Raw genomic sequence first — 19046 nt, 5'->3', positions numbered from 1 at the left:
ATTTTTTTTCTAAAATTTGTAGAATCATATATTGTGTGTAACACAGCATGTTCTCTCTTTAACTGATCAAGTCCCCCCCGTAAAATAAAATAAAATATGAATGTATTTACTGTTGATTAAATTATTTTATGCGATAACACAAAGTAGCACATCACAAATTAAAAATGTCAGATCACCACACTTCTCCGCACTGATTTGTAAATGAGGAACTTTTAACCGATCACAAAACACGAGCACAATAAATGCAATTACAAATTATAAGAAAAAAATAAGTCAGTATCCAACATTTACAATGCCCCAGGTTATTAAAATAGCTTTTTTTCTTTTCAGATAATACAGTACAAAACTTTATCCTGCTATTACAACATACAGCAGAAACGTAACTATGGAAAATAATTCTTAAATTCTTTAAAAGCAGCCTGCTTTTAAAACGTCTGAAAGCAGCACACAGCTCAAATTTTGAATCAAACGTCTTTGTTTTTGTGCATGAAAGTAAACAAATATATATATATATATATATTGTTAACAAGATTATGAATTGTTAACATATTATGAAATGACTTTTCTCATGTAAATATACAACGATCAGCAATAATTAATCCCTAATGTGATTATCTTAGAAAATCTGGATCTATTACACATTCAGCTAACCCTTGTTCCCCAAATGACAAATAATACTAAGGTTTTAAATGACATAAAACAAATACAGCCCTCTAAAACTTGTTGGTTAATGTAAAATGCATTTTTCACTTATGAAGCAGAACAACTGTAACTAAACTTTGGATGTTTACACATGCTGAATGTGGTACAGTATGTGTTGTTGATAATGGATGTTGTTAATAATGGATTCCTGTTGTGACATACTGTATGGAATTGCATGATGTGGATCAAGGTTTGCCTGTTGTCTTGCCTGGGTCCTTCCAGCCACCAAAAGCTTTCTCCAGGTAGAGGGCTGTGGCCAAACAGAGACGGTCCTGTAATTTTCCAGCCACAATTTGTACACCCAATGGCAAACCCTCTGAGCTAAGGCCTAATGGACACTGGGTCACTGGCAGACCCAGAATATTAAAGACACCTGAAAAAGATAAAAAATGAAGAGAATATACTTTGCTGCGCAAAACAGCAATGTTATAACACAATTGGGCCTGATACACCTGTGTATATGAATCCACTTATGGATTATAAGTGGTATATGAATCCACTTAGTTTCAGAACTGATGGAACCCATTTACCCATTGACTAGGGCCCCGAAAGCCCAGTGGCCAGTCCAGCTGACTATGAGTAAATACTATGTAAATATTGGAAACAAACCTTTCATCTTTGTATGCAGTATGTGACATGATGTGTCTGAAGAACAATATGGAGTTGGCATGTGTTCTGTTGAACAGCTTTGTGCCATGTAAAGCAATTTATCTGCACACCAACTCACACTACTAAAAAAATAACCCTCGAGGTCTGTAGAAAAGTCTTCGAGTCTAAAAAATGTTCTGTATAACACAAATCTCAGTGATCACAATGGTGGACATATCCAATTAACATTTTGCACCCAGGAACTTCTTAACTTACCAGTGTAGGAGAAGTTGAAGGGTGTGAAGATTGGGTGGTGGTGTGTAGGGGCAATGTGTGGGTGAGGAGGGTATAGCAGCACACCGTCTGTGCCTAGTAACTTCTCCAGCTACTGCTGCAGGTTTTCCTTCTGCTGCAGAATGAATGGAGATGGATGGGAACTCTGAAACATCTCAAATGAAGCAAGACCTGAGAAACACAAAAGAAGAGAATGACATTACACTATTGTACGCAACTGCCTACATAAATGCATCTTTAGACACCTTTAAATGTAAGTCCTTTTTGGCAGGAAAACAAAGCAATAATTCTGGCTAACATTTGTAAGGGATTTACAGTAAAAGACCCGTAGACCAGTTATGATGAATGAAGACAAGTCAGGAATGCAATTAATAGAAGAAAATTTACTGAAGAAAAATAGTTTGTAGTTTTGCCAGCAGAAGTCAGCTTCAGCACTCTCAAGGAGTTCCACAGGCCAACCTGCCTTACATCCAAAATGCAGTAGTATTTAAGCTAACAGAGTCAACTTAATACGTCATTACTTGGGTAAATCAAGCTCACATGATTGGTTATCAATAGATAAACAAGAACACAAAGCTCTCAAACACTTCTGGGGTCATGAGACAGGACATATAGTCCTATAGATTATCAAAGATGACAGGCATGTTCTATAATACGAATTAAAACATGACGTTACCTCTATCTCGTGATTTTCCACTCTTTCTCACTTTCCTGAAACAATACAATCACACATACAAAACTCCTCAAGGGTAGAGTGTGTGCTAACAGAAGATGTTTTTCGAACATGATGATAAGAAGTCCCTTTTCACAGTCACACTGACCTAAGCAGGAAGAAAGCCTAAGTATTCATTACTTAAACCATTATTCTCTACTTTCTGTATCAGAAAAGGTTGGTGTTAATCCTGCTTAAATCATCAATTTAAAATAAGATAATGCTGAATAATAATTGATTAATATTTGTCAAAGCTACACAAAGGTATTTATATTTGAAGTAAGGTGAAGCCACAGCACCCGTCCCTTCACATTAAAGGAACAGTTCACCCAAAAATAAAAATTCTGTCTTCATTCTGTCAACATCCGCCCTCAAGTTGTTCAGAATCTATAAATCTCTTTGTTCTGATGAACACAGGGAAAGATGTTTGGATGAATGCTTGTAACCAAACAGTTCTTGGCCACCATTGACTACAAAAAATTGCTTTATTCTGTTCAACACCAAATAAGATATTTTGAAGAATGTAGGAAAGCAAACAGTTCTGGGTAGGGATGGGTACCGAAACCCGGTATTAAATTATGAAAGACCGAAGCATCGATAAACTCTGCCCTTATCGGTTCTGTTTTCGGTACTGGAGAAACACGCGGCACGCGCAGACTCACTGCTGAGCGTCTACCCAAACATGGCGTCTCTCAAACTAAACAGATGAGCTGTTTAAATTTCACGAGCGCGCGCAGCCTGTGTTTGAGTGCTTTTGAAATTCGTGTCCGTCTCCGTTTCGCGTCCCCAAAACTAAACGGATGAGCTGTTTTAACATCACAAACACGCACGACTTGTCTCTCTCAAGCAGAGTCATGCTCGCGCCTGGAGTCACGGCTCCGCACTGCAAGTCTCCATACGCGCGTCTTCCAAAACAGATCAGACATGCGCGCAACCTGTACCTATTCGTGTGTGTCTAATTTCAATTGGATTAAATGATGTGACAACACATTTTCTACTAGTTTATATAATAATAAATAAATCAGCCCAAATAATAGGCCTATTTGATAACATTGAGATCTTAATAATTCGTCGCTTTACTTACATACATAGGACAAACATTAACATCTGTCCATTAAAATACACATTTAAATATTTTTAAAAATTGTTTTGGGCAGCTATGATGAACCAGCCCACTTCTTTTAATACTGCTGGTCCTTGCTGAATACAATTTATTTTACATTGCAGAAAATAAAGCAGTGTTATTCTATTCATAAATTCTTTATTTTTGGTCTTATTTTTTTATAAAAAAATATCCATAAGCACCGATAAGAAAACTGCTAAAAGTATCGGACCGATAAACAGTATCAATAAGAGTAGTAATACCGTTAAAATCGTAACGATACCGATCCCTAGTTCTGGGGCACTTTTGATTACCATTGTAATTTTTCCTTCTATGGTAGTCAATAGTGTTCAAGAACTGTTTGGTTACAAGCATTCTTCCATTCCATTCTTATATTCTCCTCTGTACTATTTGTATTTTGTCTTGATTCTTATCTTGAAAAGAACTGTCACATTATTTGGGGTTGCTGTATCATATTTGCATGAACACCATAACATAATGTTTTATTTAATAATATTCATCACATCAGCAATAATCCTTGTTTAAATCTTTCCTAGATACAAACGCATTATACATCAGCGCCACCTATTTTACAGGAGTGAAATAGCCAATGACAATCATCTGTTTTGCCCTAGATGTGAAAGCTCAGTTCGGCAGACATACATTTAGCCCTTTACTTATGAAGTCAGTTTGAATAGTCCTCTACACACATTCTCTTTACACACCTATCGCTGCCAAGGTATGAGAAGAAAACCCCAAGCACCACTTGAACAGCTCCCAGATTGGCCACACCTTCTTTCCACCTTCACTCAATAGCTCTGAAAAGGTGGTGGGAGGCTAAAAACATAAAAAATATTATTAAAAAACATGATACCAACTAGTACAATGCTTTTTCTAGGCCAAATCTCAATTTATATATGGATATTATTTATTTAGATAATAAACCAATATGACCAATGTATTTGTTACTGGCAGGCAAAACACTCACTTTTCCATCCTTGCCAGGTGAGGACATCATAGTTCCCCAGATCTGAAATGAGTACTTGAGCTGAGGGATGAACAGCTCTTGAACTTTGACACCGAGGTCTGCCTCTAAACGTTTAACCACCTAATAAAACAAAATCTCACTATGAGACCAATATCACAACCATTAAACTAAAGCAATCCTATCTACATACCGTCTTCTGTGCCTGAAGCAATTCAGCATCCACTGGGGAGACCAAAGGAGAACCTCCATTGTGGGGAACAGAGAAGAATCTCAGCTTCTTTAAATCTACTTCAGCAGAAAGCGACAATCTACAGAAAGTGGAAGAGAAAAACTGGGTCACAAAGCAGTAATGCAGTAAATTTTATTGAACGTGTTTAGATAAATGTAAACATGTTTATATCCACCCTACAAAATATTCTGGAAGTAAAAACAATGAAACAATACTGTATGTGTTTCTGTTGCATTACAAGTGTGTCAGTTTTACAGTTTGGAGCAGTGGTGTAGGATGATTTTATGTATCTAGCTACTCTCTTTACAATGCAGTATATTACTTTTGTGCATTGGGTCCTCCCATGATGCTTAGCATGGGAATTAAATCTTCTGCGTAGCGGCACATAGGTCCGGTTGTCAGAAATCCCATCTGTAGTCCAGAGGCTGGAGGATACTGACCATCATTGCTTACAATACCTTTAAGTACAAAGAAAAGTATAGTAGTCCGTGTTCCTCATGGCCAGTTGTACTACAATAATACACTATCTACATACTGTCAAGTTCAGTGGGGTCCAGAAGTCTACTACTAGCTTCAATCACTAATTTAAGACAACTTCCCTGCTACAATGTCCCTGCTACAGCAGGCTACAATTTGATCCAAGTAACATCACCACAGGTTTTTAATATTCCACAATCTTCTATACAATCTACTATACAAATAACATAACATGGCCAAAGTCGAAATCTACTTTTTTCTTTTCATGGTGGTCTTAGATTGATGGACCCAAGTTTACATCATTATACAACCTACCGCCACATTCACACACAATTTTCTTACCTACTGATGGCTTGTGTCCAAAGATGCCATTGAAAAAGCAGGGGATACGGATACTACCCCCGATATCTGAGCCAATTCCAATAACTGAGGCACCAGCACCTAAAATACTGCCCTCACCTCCTGCAGGTGAAAGCATTCATTTGTAAATTCCCAGTTGTTCAAAATAAACAGTTTCCAAATGAAATCTTGTAAAAAGTTAACCAACAAAATGTGAATTTTAGTTAACAGGTGTAACATGCATGTAAAGTTTTATGTAAATCATACCACAACATATGGTAAATTTATTCTAGAAGTCAAAAGTTTAGAATTACTCATTAACCCAAATCTACGTTCGGCTCTCATTGGCTGCTTTTCTTTATTATTCAGTTATCCATTTAAATAAATTATATATCAAGTGGCTCTAAACTTTTGATAAATAGTGTGTATTAATAAAGTAAAAGTGAAAAGTCTCTTTTTTTCTCTGTTTACATACAGTTATATAGTGTATACAGCTTAGAATCACAAGCATCAGAATGTATGTATCTGTAAAAGAAGACCTGAGCTGCCGCCAGCAATTCTTTCCAGGTTGTAGGGGTTATTAGTGATGCCATAGAGGTGGTTGTGAGACTCTAACCACATACAGAGCTCACTGCAGTTGGTCACGCCCAGAGGAATTGCTCCCGCCCTCTTCAACAGAGCAACAGATGGGGCATCTACCCCTGAAACTATATCCTTTCTGGTCAACAAACCTGTCGAGTTTGGCATACCTGGTAGGAAGAAAACCCAAAGTGTCATCCTACAAACATAGATCATTTCACAGCTCAAGTGTGTACTAAAGCATAACCAACTGGACTTTCAAACTCGCTATAATCTCGCTACTGATACCCTGCAGGGCAAAGGCCTCTTTAACAGTGATGGGTACTCCAAGCAGAGGTAGTCTGTCCTCCAATACATCCTCTCCTCCTGTCTCCTCTTCTATAAGTTTATCCACCTGTGCAGCTTCTTGAACGGCTGCCGAAAACCTGAATTAAAGGAAAGGGAAGTGTGTTTACAGAAAGAACAAAATGTAGGTTGAAATGACCTCTGCACACACTCACCTGTCCTTAACCATAGCATTGATAAGTGGGTTGACTTCTTGAATGCGGTCAATGTAGGCCTGGACCACTTCAACACTTGTTACCTAGAGACAAAGCAAAACAAATACAGTCTGTATTACATAATGCCCTATAAGTCACTACAGTCCACAAAACCATACAGTATAAACATATGGGTACACAACTGCAGGACAAACAGGAAAATGCAGATAAGAAGCTTATGGCAGCTGCCAACATAAATGTGTAAAATAGGTTATGTGTCGTCTAGCTGACCTAGTGATAACAGAATAAAACAAAATAATTAATATGTAAATATTATACAGCTCTCTATGGTCTAAACTAAACTAAGCATTTTAAAACTATATTTCACTATATTTCATTATATTTCATTGAACATTCACTAAATATGAATGTGAAATCTAAACATGATCTACAAATAGAACACGTGAATACTAGATTAATTGATATTTAATTTTCGTAATTAATAAAAACATAATTATTATGATTATTATTATCTAACATGAATAAGGATGTTAACATTAACAATGCTGAAAAACTATATTTCTCATTGTTCCAATGCTGAAAAACTATATTTCTCATTGTTCATGTTAGGTAATGCATTTACTTATGTTAACAAATATAACGTTATTGTAAAGTGTTACTGTAATTTTGTGGTTACTATGGTTTACTACAAATAAAACTATAAAAACTTTGGTTAACTTTAGTAAGTGTGTCTTTTACACTTCACGAGGTTCATGAGATTAGATAAATGAGAAAAGTATCATTTTTGCGCGATTTATTCCTTTAATAACCCCAACAAAAGTGGCTGACCTTTGAAAAGCTTTAAATCTCAGGAATTCATCTAGCCTGAGACAAGCTAGTCTGCTTATTTTAATACGTTTCACAGAGTCATATTACACATTAACCAAGAGAGCTGAAATATAAATTGACAAACTGTAATGTTAACTAACTTTACAGTGGAGCAAAATGAAAACAATTATATATATATATGTGTGTGTGTGTGTGTGTGTGTGTGTTTTGCGTAATAACTACAACTCCCAGCATTCATTATATTTTACCTTTCTGTATCTCTTCCGCACACCGGGTGTGAAATGAGATCTTAACATCAATTTCAAAGTGTAACGTTAACCAACAATGTCAGTCGGATTTAATTGTTAATTTTCACAGATTAGTCTAACGTTACATAGTTTTAAACATTTTACATCTTACTTCCTTCCGACGTATCTTTCGGGCAAGCTGCATCGCTGGGATCAGCAGAAGTGGGTTAGTGATTGAAGGAAGTCTGGAAACTCCGCCATGCCCCTGCTGAGGTGCAAATAGCTTAAAAACGGCGAACAGCATCCACACCACAGCCCGAAGCAGGCGGCCTAAGAACCGCTCGAACCGGGTCAAAGCCATCGTCGGTGAGCAGCAAATGACACCAGCACGCAGGTTGCTTTCAAAGTGAAACTGGAATCAGCTCTTCACTGCCATCAGCAGGCAGAGAGGTGTAATGGAATCCCCGAATGGATATTTGAATGTCACATGCATGTTTATTCATTGAATCATAAAACATTTTTAAGGACAATGTCTTTTTCTTCAAATTACCAAACTGAAAAAACATCACTGTTGTGCTGGAGTCTGGACACATTGCTGGATGAACAAAGTCAGCCTAATTATTATACATAATTTGCTAAATCAATTATATTCTCTTAATTTTAAATGTAAAGGCATGATAGTACAATGTCTGTGCCAGACTGGATAATTGTTTATTTCTTATAATAATACAAAAATAGTAAATTAATATTATTTTGTAGAACATTAGACTAGAAAACCATTTAAAAAAACATTTTTTGCAAAAGTATGTGGCATTATGACATTTTAGGGCAAATAAAAATATAAGCAATCAAACCAAATTAAGTAAATAATTAAGTTAAATTAGGTTATAATTTCAGGGTATTGTGTATGAGGGCAGGTTTCAAGTGTTCCAACAGTTTAATACAAAGATGACTAACGATGAATGATTTTGTAAAAGGTTTTGAAAATTGCATACTGTTATCATCACAAACAACGTTTAAACGTATATCATGCAATGCTTATGTATAAAATCAAAGGCTCGCTGATTCACAATTGACTCCAGACGATGATATCATCAAACCATATCATCTTTTGCGTGTTGTATTGTGACATGAACGTACCGATGATGTCATCGGTAAAGCACACTGCTAGCGCACTGGCTGTTCATTGGATCCCATGACGTTTCTACGGCCAATGAGAGGCCGAGTAACGGGAGCTTATTTATGCATAAGGATAAAGGGTACATATCTAAATAGGGTTTATTATTACACACGCATTATTACACACATTTACGCGCTTATTGTTGTTTTCTAAAGCCTGGCTAGAATGTGCAGTGGGCAGCATTCAATCAGAATTCAGCTGTGTTTTCCACGACTGTTGTAAACAACGTGTTGCGCCCGATCTACTTATTGTATACACGCAGCAACATTACAGTGTTAAAATGCATTAATACTGTTTTTTCATGTATAGGTTAATTCGCCAACATAGGATATTTGCTTTGGTAGTGCAGAACCACGCTGGCGTGCGTCAGAGCGCTTACTGCGCATGCTTGACGCGCAACGTCCAGCCTTGCCAAGACCAGCCCCTATTCTTCACCAATGAACGGGCAAATTTACAATCGGCAAAAGCGTTTAACTACGGACGAGATGGCCATGGCAGGCAGCACATGAACGACATTTTGAACCACTAAACATCTGCTAAACATATCTTCTAATAGCAAGGTGGGACATAAGGTAAGAGTCGTTTCTTCGATATTAATAAAATAAGGTAAACTACCATCATGGGGCAGCCGTATGGGCCCTGCTACGTGCATATTCTGCTCCTGCGCTAACCGGCAGGCTTATAAATGCACACGTAAGGATGCTTTTAGCATTAGATCGCATTTATGATAAATAATAATAGACAGCTGAACATGCAAAAACGAAGAGAGGGCAGTCGTTTCCAAAACTAGGTAACGTTAAAGCTGAATCTCAATCCTTGCGGAGCATGTTTTAGCGCTGAATGTCATTTCAGCAACCAACCGCAATGGACCCTCTAAGGCTTGACAGATGATTCTTACAACACGTCGCATTTCTTTCATCCACCAACATTAAACCCCCAATCTTATATAGAATGATATAATAATGGAATAATAATAATAAATTGTGGATATCTTACTGCTGCTTTACGCCTTATCGCTGAATGATAGTAATAAATGATGGGTATTTTACTGCTGCTTTACTCCTTATCGCTGATATAAGTCGGTAGACTATAATAAATGACCACGTTTCATGTCAATGTGTGTGTAGAATAAAAAATAATAAGACAATTCGGAGTAATACTATTTATATGTAACCCTTTTGCAGGTGGTTTATAGAGGCAGATATTGAGGAGAACAGATCTGGTCAGCATTAACGCGCAGCCCCTCTGGAGATTTAACGTTACCGATCGACCCGGAATATGAAACATGGCAGATGCATCACTCAGCAAAGATCCAGAGCGCACTCATCACTTATTCTTTGTCCTTTTTGGAAACCTTTTAATTGGGTGTTTTTATGGGGTTTGATACAGAATTTTACACCCGGGAGCAACATTCACCAGACAGGAGTTGTTTTAGTAAGGGATTCATTTTAGTTCATATCAGTCAGGTCATGGATATTTGGACTTGGCTGCGTTAAAGTACCTACTGCCTATCCATCATAATGGATAAAGATGACCAGGAACTCTGCGAGCCCCCTTTGCATGGGCTTTACGGGCCTAACCGGATCCGTCCGTCCTCGTACCGGGCTCTGCGGAGCGCAGTGTCCAGTCTGGCGCGCATTGACGATTTCTTCTGTGAGAAAATTGGCTCCGGCTTCTTCTCTGAAGTCTTCAAGGTAACCAACACTGTTTCTTATTACTTTGGCTATGCTTTTCCTGTTAACTGGTTGCTGGTTTGATAAACTACACTTAAAAAACGACGTTTTTTAAGGAAGAGAGCAGTCAGCAGGGCAAATAAGTCTACATAGCCTGTCCATATCTTTAAGTTAAGATAGTTTTTTGACTGTAGCGCATCAAAATGATGATGGGATATAAGAGTCTCTACAATAAATGATACAATAATAAACTAGTTTATAAAAACCTTTAGGGATACAAACATGTCTGTGTAGACAGAAATCATAAATCCTTCAATTATCCAAACCCACATGTGGGGTAAAACATAGATCGCTTTAATACACAACTGAAATATTATAAAGCATGATGGTTGTTATGTCTGTTTCTCAGTCATCTTGTATACAGTGTCATGTGTGGCCATGTTAAGTTCAACTTCAGTGTTTGTGATTAATGATAAAACAGGTCAGTTCTACTCGACATCATAATCAGATTACCAACCTGTCCCAATCTGTCTGCCTCATCATAGAGGGGTAGATGTGTTTTTTGCCCCACGTCTTTGTTGACCATCTGAAATCTTTATTTAATAAAAATCACTTTCTTTATTTTAAATCATTTTGACTTTGATGTGCAACTTTAACTTTGGAGTTATCTTGCTAACGTTGTAGGCTTTTCTGGTTGTTGTGGAAAGAACATTTGGTTTTTGTACATCGTGGTTTTGATGTATGTGAACTCGATGACTTCACAGTGTGTTCCTCTCCTTAGGTTCCATCAGGAAGCAATAGAAAGTTGTAGACTTGAAAACAACATTTAATAATTGACATAAAACAGAGATAATCCTTTCTGACTTTTTAGAGCCTTGGCACATAGTGGACCTTGAGATCACATTGAATTCATTCCTCTAATCCATTTTTGTTATTTGTAGCTGTAATGTTGAACATTTGTCAAATACAGAATGACACTTTTCTTCCTCAGCGGATATATTGAGTCCCTTAAGTATTACAGATTTATGATTTTATTTTATTTTTCAGGTATTTAGGGTAAACTGATTAGGTCTGAAGATTGATGTGGCTGACATACATATTTTTATTTAAGATATGTGGTATATAATGTAAATCATACATGACTGACAAAAAGGGACAACAATACACATTGTTTATCCCTGTTTCTGTAGTTCAGCTTTTAGAGAATTGTGTTAGCAGCAGTTCAAACATCTTAGGTTTTAAATCCTAAAATCATACTGATAAAATGTATACTTGTAATGTGCTGCAAGTCACTTTGGATAAAAGCTTCCAAATGCATAAATCTGATGCATGTGTTTTTTCATATTGCAGGTAGTTATTATTCAAAGTTAGTCCAATAACTTGGTTTACATGAGTAGGATGCTGTATGTTGTGGTTTTTTCTAAAATATCTTGTGTGGAAGTTGGTAAACCCATGTGAGTTTGTGATGTCATTGTGACGATGTCCTGAATTCCAGCACGTTATGGGAAATCCAGAAAGCCTATTAGTACCTAATGGCTGTTAATACTAATGGCTGTTAGTACTTGATACACACACTCTCTCGTACACACAGTACCACTTTCAAAAAGATGATCATCAAAAAGATATTTCATTTAAACTTACAGACACTAATGCAACTATTTTCTGTACAAATCCCAACATCTGCTTTCCAGCTTTGCTCCACTGTGCTCCACTGGTCTAAATTAAATGTCATATCTGTCTGCAACTCTGCATGTTTCACTGTAATTCTGCCTATTGGGGCCAGAAAAGCCGTATAAGATGTTCTCGCAGCTGTACTATAATTTATCTGGAATGGGCGCAGGTCATCCACATAAAAGCAGTTTGAAATTCTCGGGCACAACAATAAGGATGGCAATGGCATAGGCCCACCACTCTGAATATTGGGCTAGTTTGGCCGGTGCTTGCATTTGTTCATCATGTACATGTGTTTTAATGCCTTGCAAACTTAAACATTTGGTTTCCTGTGAAAATGAAAAAAAATGACTTGTAATATTATGAAATGTGTAATATGAGTTATAACACACACACAAGTATATGTATATGTATAGCTACAAAACCACAATTGAATTTATAATACATCACCAGAGCTAATGTGATGTAGTATTGTTCACTGCATGTATTATTCATGGAGTTCTGTCAGTGACGTGTGTCTGTGTGTTGTGTTGTGCAGGTGCAGCACAGGATCACAGGACAGGTGATGGCTCTGAAGATGAACACACTAGCCAGTAATAAAGCAAACATGCTGAGAGAGGTGCAGCTCATGAACCGCCTTTGCCACCCCAACATCCTCAGGTAGTTGGACACACACCTTAAACTGACTTATGTCATTCCTAATAAAAATGTACAGCTGCATTTGTATATTTTTAGATTTGAGTTATAACTGGTAACCACGCTGCTAAACACCATGTAAAAACAAAAGGAACTGTGATTGATTGCTTTATGTGTCAGTCAGACAGCTATTGACTAATTGGTTCAAATTGCCACTATCAAGTGTCTTCATACATAAATGTATGTGATAAATTACTTGCCTTTATTCTTTTCCAATTCCTCTCTTTTCTCTCCCTTTTCTGTTAGGTTTTTGGGGGTGTGTGTTAATGAAGGGCAGCTTCATGCTCTCACTGAGGTAAGATTGGAAGGTAAATTTAGACCGTATGAGTGAATGGGCTGAATGATTGATGTGTTAACTTCATTGTGATGCTTAAACAGTACATTAATGGAGGGAACCTGGAGCAGCTGCTAGACAGTGACATATATCTGTCATGGAGCGTAAGGATCGGTCTGTCTCTGGACATTGCAAGAGGGCTGCAGTATCTTCACAGCAAGGGCATTTTCCACCGAGATCTCACATCTAAGGTGAGGGCCACACAACCACAAATGTCCATGTATGATATGGGATAAAAAAACGGGTGAATGGTTAAAAGTGTATAAAAACTCATATAAGTACTCATCAACCTTTTGCAGAATTGTCTGGTGCGTTGTGATAATGGTGCTTTCACGTCTGTGGTTGGGGATTTTGGACTGGCAGAGAAAATTCCTGATTACAGGTCAGTCCATGTTTTCTTTTTCAAAGAAATATGTCATTTATGGCACATACACTTACCTGTATTGGGATATATATGTGATATTTTAAGCTAACATTATATATATGTATATATATATATCAAAAGAGAGACCAATCTACAACAATTAAAATGTGAAATAATAAAAATACATTTCTTGCATGTCTACAGTGATTGTGTTGAAAAGCAACCGTTGGCTGTCGTGGGCTCCCCCTACTGGATGGCTCCAGAAATGTTGCGAGGAGAGATTTACAACGAGAAGGTACTTTGTCATCGGAATACTAACATCTCAACTTCCAAGTGTACTATGTTTGTGTCATTTCAAGTTTTACAGTTAGCATTTGTATGCCATAGGTGGATGTCTTTGCATATGGAATAATTCTTTGTGAGATCATTGCCCGAATTGAAGCTGACCCAGATATCCTCCCCCGGACAGAGGTACTGTACCTAATACAACTGATACATTTTACTGAGTCACACCATAGGAGACATGTAGGGAGTGGTAGGGCTTGTTGGTTGTGGATCGGGGCGTTTCATTTGTTGGGACTGTGTGGGTCTGGTCTGGTTGATCTTGTTTTGTGGTCGATGTCGGACAACAGAGGAATAAAGTTAATTATGCCATTACTATTTTTCCCTGGTTGTTCCTCTGTTGTCTGTTGTTGATCGTGGAATGGGACCAGGTTGGACCTGCACGGTTTCGGCGGGTGGGGCTTCCTGGCGCGGCTCGTGGGCTCTCCCTGTTCTTCGTGGACGTTGCTCGGTGGCTTTGGTCGGGGTCACTGAGTGCAGCTATGACACGTCAGAGGAGATCTGGCCCTCCCGGCTGAGCCTGGTTTCTCCCGAGGTTTTTTTTTCTCCATTATTCATCATTGGAGTTTGGGTTCCTCGCCACAGCAGAGCAGTGCAGTGTTGGCTTGCTCACCGGGAGACTGCATTTATTTATTTATTTATTCATTTATTTATTAGATATTATTTATTATAATGATCTTGCTTGGTCTATAAACACCATGCACTGTGCTGTGTTTTACCTTTCTGTGTTTTTCTTATTTGCTCCTGTAAAGCTGCTTTGGAACAATGCACATTGTGAAAAGCGCTATATAAATAAAATTGAATTGAATTGAATGTAGGATTTATTCGTCAACTACCCACCTACAGTACATCCAACCAATGATGTTTCACATTTGATGAACTATAAACGGGTTGAGTTGGAATTGGAATTTGATTCTGTATCTACTTTTTTAGACTGTTACCTCCCTCTGTTGGTGAAGCAGAATACAGAGTGCATTTTCACATAAATAGATTCTTGATAAAGAGAGAGTTCACCCAAACATAAAAAATCTGTCATCACTCACTTGCAAAGTTCTTTTCTCTCAAAATTGCATGTACATAATGTTGCATTCTATCACTAAAAAAACAATGCACGTCTGAAGATTCCTCATCGGTACATGTGAAATATCAATGTATCTGTCTGGTTGTCTGTAGGATTTTGGACTGGACATTGACACATTTGAGCAGATGGTGGGAGACTGTCCACCTTCGTTTCTACGTCTGGCTGTTAACTGCTGCAATGTAAGTCACGTGCAAATATACACCCATAAATTCAGAAATATAACAATGCAGATATTTATTAATTATTAAAAAAAAATATTATACACAGAGACCAGCTTTGATATCTAAATTGTTAAAATGTGCTTTGTTTATTGTCAATTCTGTTTCTATAGTTGTTTTCCTTTTTCTGTTTAAGATGTGTGCAGACAGCCGTCCTGCCTTCTCTGAGATAGTAGTGACCCTCGAGAGCATAGAGAGAGAAAGAGAGAAAAGTGAAGCTCCAATTATATTGGGTAAGTATATTACAGATTTCAGATTTGTAACCCATATCTGCCATCAATCGGCAAACAGGTCCCAACCCAAAGTCATGCTATTGGTTGAGCCAATATATCCACATACAAACATCAATGTTTGGATTGTGCCACAATGTGTATACGGTTCAAATCAACTTAAATTGTTGCTTGCAGTTGTGTGCAAATTGTATTTGCTTATGCACTTCTTTAACATAAACTGAACAGACAAAAACAGGACAATACATAAAAAGTAATGTATTTTTCATGGCCACATATTTAAATTTACTCATACTTGCATACTATATCATACTTGTTTAATATAAAAGTTTATGTCTCTTTTATATTTCTTTATATTTAAAAAAATTCTGCTTATTTTTTTTTACTTTCTCATTCTGTTTATGATATTCTTGGTTAATTTTTGAAGAAATGTTGCTTAAACAGTAAGTTGTTGTGATTTCCTCAGAACCTGTTGCCATTGACGTCAGCCCGTATAGGAGGAGAAGTGTGCCGTGCCATCCGGGTGAACAGCGTCTGTCACGTAGTCAGTCAGACATGTTGCCTCCTGCCACATCGCCGTGTCTGGGTACACCTGCCCGTGTCAACCCCTTCTCTCTTCGGCAAGATCTCAATGGTGGTCGCATCAAGCTCTTTGACACCCCTAGCAAGTCCGTCATCTCTCTTACATTTACCCTTCCACCACCTCCGGACCCCTGCGCCTCCCCATCTTTTAAAAGCACCCCGGGACTCCGCGGACCCCCTCGAAGGTGTCGGTCCCTGCCGTGCACCCCCGAGCTGGGTCGACAACTCCCCTTCCGAGACCAGAATGAGTGTGAGGGAGAGGAGCAGAGGAATGAGGAACTCGGAAATGAAATGAAGAAAGATGTGGAGGAATGGCTGGATGAGATTGAGGACTCAGACTTGGTGCTGGACTTAGACATGGTGTCTTTAGAGCGGGTAGATGAGGAAGAGGAGGAAGAGGTTGAAAAGGATGGATTGTGCCACACAGAACCAATGGACTGTAGCAGCTCCCCCGACACAGCGGAAAGAGTCATGCCAGGAAAACGATTTATCAGCGGTTCTTTTAATTCATCTTCATCATCCTTAAAGCCCAATGGATGGCCTACACCTGTTTCCAATGGGCCACCATTATTACCTCCACTTCCCCGTTTGGACAATAACAATGGACTTCTGAGACCCGGGCGGCCGTTAGCATGGGCTAGACTAAACGGTTACCGTGGTCCTGCCCCAGCACCTTTACCACCCACCACCGAACAGGATGATGTCATTTCCTGTCCCGCCTGCTGTCTGGCTGGGTTCAGTTTCCCTTCTTTGTGACTGCGTGGAGCCCCTCCTCGTCTTGGACCTCCAAGACGACCGTACAGGAACTTCAATGGAGGAGAGACATCTGCAGTCACAGCAAAGGGACTTCTCTGTCGGGGAGCCAAGGGCCTGGCCCCACCCACAGCAACCTGTGAGCCAGGATTACCACTTCCGGAAGCTCAGACCTAATAAGAGTAAACTGAAAATAGGCAACATTAATCTTGAAATGGTCAGATTACTAGAGGTGGGTTAGCATCCACTGACAGAAAGAATCCATATTGCTCAATGTGGTTGAAACGGTATATTAAATGTGTGTGTGAGATACATATAAGATTGAATAGAGGGATGAAAGGCATGCTGGTGTTGCACCAGATCTTCAACTTGATTTTGGTCATTTTTACCATTATCCAGACTCACAGTTAATTACACAATAATGGGTGCTCTTCGATCTGTACTCCTCTTAGCTCCTATCTATACTGTACTGACTCAAAGCCACTGTGGTAAAAAGTAAAACTGTGTTTGGGAAGACAGAGATCCATGTGCAAAATAGTGGCATGTAAAGTATTTAAACGTATCTCATTTATTTATTTATTAGATAATCATTCCTCCTGAAGACTGAGTGCTTTTCTTTTTATATGAGAGTGTACAAAGATGTGTGGCATTGAGTACTAATGTCAGACACTTGTTGATGATTCTTTGTTATACGTGTGTTTGTTTAGAAGCAATGTATGCAATATGTCATATGGTGAATCTGTAAACTGTTCTATTTAATAGGCATTTTTAAATGAAAACAACACATTTTGCGCATTACACAAATGAAGATGCTTAGGAGTGCTTGTAGAGTACATCAGTTTACTTTGATATCGTCCCCTAGTGGTGTGGAGGATAAACTTTTGCTACACTGCTGCTGCTCTTAATGATGTTACTCTAGAAGAAATTGACCTTCACCTTTGATGCAAAATAAGCTTTTTGTGGTGTTCAATGTATGAGTCATATGTGGAAAAGCTGTTACTACATCAGCACAAAAGAACGTCTTACATAAGGTGTTTCAATCCACAATAGACATAAGGCACCTAAAGCCCACTGAAACAACACATGATTTTGTGATTAAAGAGAAATCTAGATGCAGCAATGTCCAATATAGACCTAGGACCACAACTTTCTCTTATTCAATCTAAAATTAACTGAACTTTTGCAGTAGTCTATGATCAGATTTACACCATAACCTCACACAGACTGTTGGTCTGTGCTCGTCTCTGGTTTAGTCTTAACTAAGCGTCACAATGACTGAAGTGTACTGTATATACCATCTCAGAAATCCATCCACATTGAATTTCCTCATGCTTGTACACCTGCTTATGAGTCGAGCAATGGAAGCATCTGCATGGCGAGTACTGCACTAACAAGCGATCTGTATATATCAATGCATGACAATAGTCAAGAGAAGGTCCAGCTTGTTATTACATTGCTTCGGGCTGCTATCAGAGGTGAAGATCAAGTCCGAAATCAAATTTGAAAAAAGAACAAATTTGGGGGCTATAGGAAGGGTTCTTGGTTTATGCGGTATGACATCGATTCAGTAATTGATTAAGGAATATGTTTTAATACATTACATCATTCAATTAAAAAAGTACATTTTGAGGGGTATTAATCTGTCCAGGATTGAGGTGAGTTGTAAAACTCAATTTGCTCAGTTTCTTTACAGAAAGGTAATCAATGCTAAATATTTTTAGTGCATTGAAGAAATAACATGATGATCGCAATTGGATATTGTGGATTTGTACAGCATAGAAAAGCATATCTTGCCTCCTTTGTGTCAGTATTGAAGTGATGTTATAACAGATTGGACATGGAAGCATTTGTAAAGTCCATGTGTCACATTATTGGGTAAAGTTTTTTTTTCCTAGAGGATACATTTCTCTTTAAACGTAAAGCACTTATCACTACTGTTATTTGTTCTGGGGAGCAACAGCTTTAATAAATGTCAAAGATTCATGTTATTTATGAAAATGTCAAATTAAAAAGACTGAATGTAAACTAGTGTCCTTTTTTTATTTAAACTAATTTGAAAACAGCACACACGTTGTGAGAATTAAGATAAGTTTGTACAAAGGTCAGGAAATTTGTAGCTCAGTGGGCACTATTGTGCCTATTTTTAAAGAGACAGGTTTGATCCTATTCACCCCTTTGTCCTGCAACTTTACTTTCAACCTCTGCTGTCATGATCAATAAAAGTTAAAGTTTCTAGGAGAAGAAAATATGAAAGATGTTTTGAAACCCTGTTGTTGCATTTGCTGTGGAAGATTTAACATAAAAAAATTAATAAATAAAGCCAAACTTTTTTCATATTCCCAGAACTGGAAAGCGGG

At 38.0% G+C, this 19046-nt stretch overlaps 2 protein-coding genes across 2 annotated transcripts; one reads left to right on the top strand and one right to left on the bottom strand.

Moving 5' to 3' along the window:
• Positions 1-105: 105 nt before the first annotated feature.
• On the bottom strand, positions 106-7990 carry faah2a (fatty acid amide hydrolase 2a). Its single transcript, XM_057332802.1, has 11 exons — positions 7738-7990; positions 6511-6593; positions 6299-6435; positions 5971-6180; positions 5435-5554; positions 4938-5073; positions 4577-4694; positions 4387-4506; positions 4124-4235; positions 1567-1755; positions 106-1075 (listed from the first exon to the last, which is right to left on the bottom strand). The coding sequence occupies exons 1-10, from the start codon at positions 7924-7926 to the stop codon at positions 1676-1678; spliced, it is 1305 nt and encodes a 434-aa protein (XP_057188785.1). The 5' UTR covers positions 7927-7990; the 3' UTR covers positions 106-1075; positions 1567-1675.
• A 1164-nt stretch (positions 7991-9154) lies between these two features.
• Positions 9155-18703, top strand: tesk1a (testis associated actin remodelling kinase 1a). The gene is made up of 11 exons (XM_057332756.1): positions 9155-9317; positions 9930-10439; positions 12628-12749; positions 13032-13080; positions 13164-13310; positions 13419-13501; positions 13688-13778; positions 13871-13954; positions 14999-15085; positions 15261-15357; positions 15821-18703. The coding sequence occupies exons 2-11, from the start codon at positions 10266-10268 to the stop codon at positions 16690-16692; spliced, it is 1806 nt and encodes a 601-aa protein (XP_057188739.1). The 5' UTR covers positions 9155-9317; positions 9930-10265; the 3' UTR covers positions 16693-18703.
• The last annotated feature ends 343 nt before the right edge of the window (positions 18704-19046 follow it).

Source organism: Triplophysa rosa, linkage group LG4, assembly GCF_024868665.1.
Source record: "Triplophysa rosa linkage group LG4, Trosa_1v2, whole genome shotgun sequence".
Taxonomy (NCBI): Eukaryota; Metazoa; Chordata; class Actinopteri; order Cypriniformes; family Nemacheilidae; genus Triplophysa; species Triplophysa rosa.
This window is presented reverse-complemented; position numbering and strand designations above follow the sequence as displayed.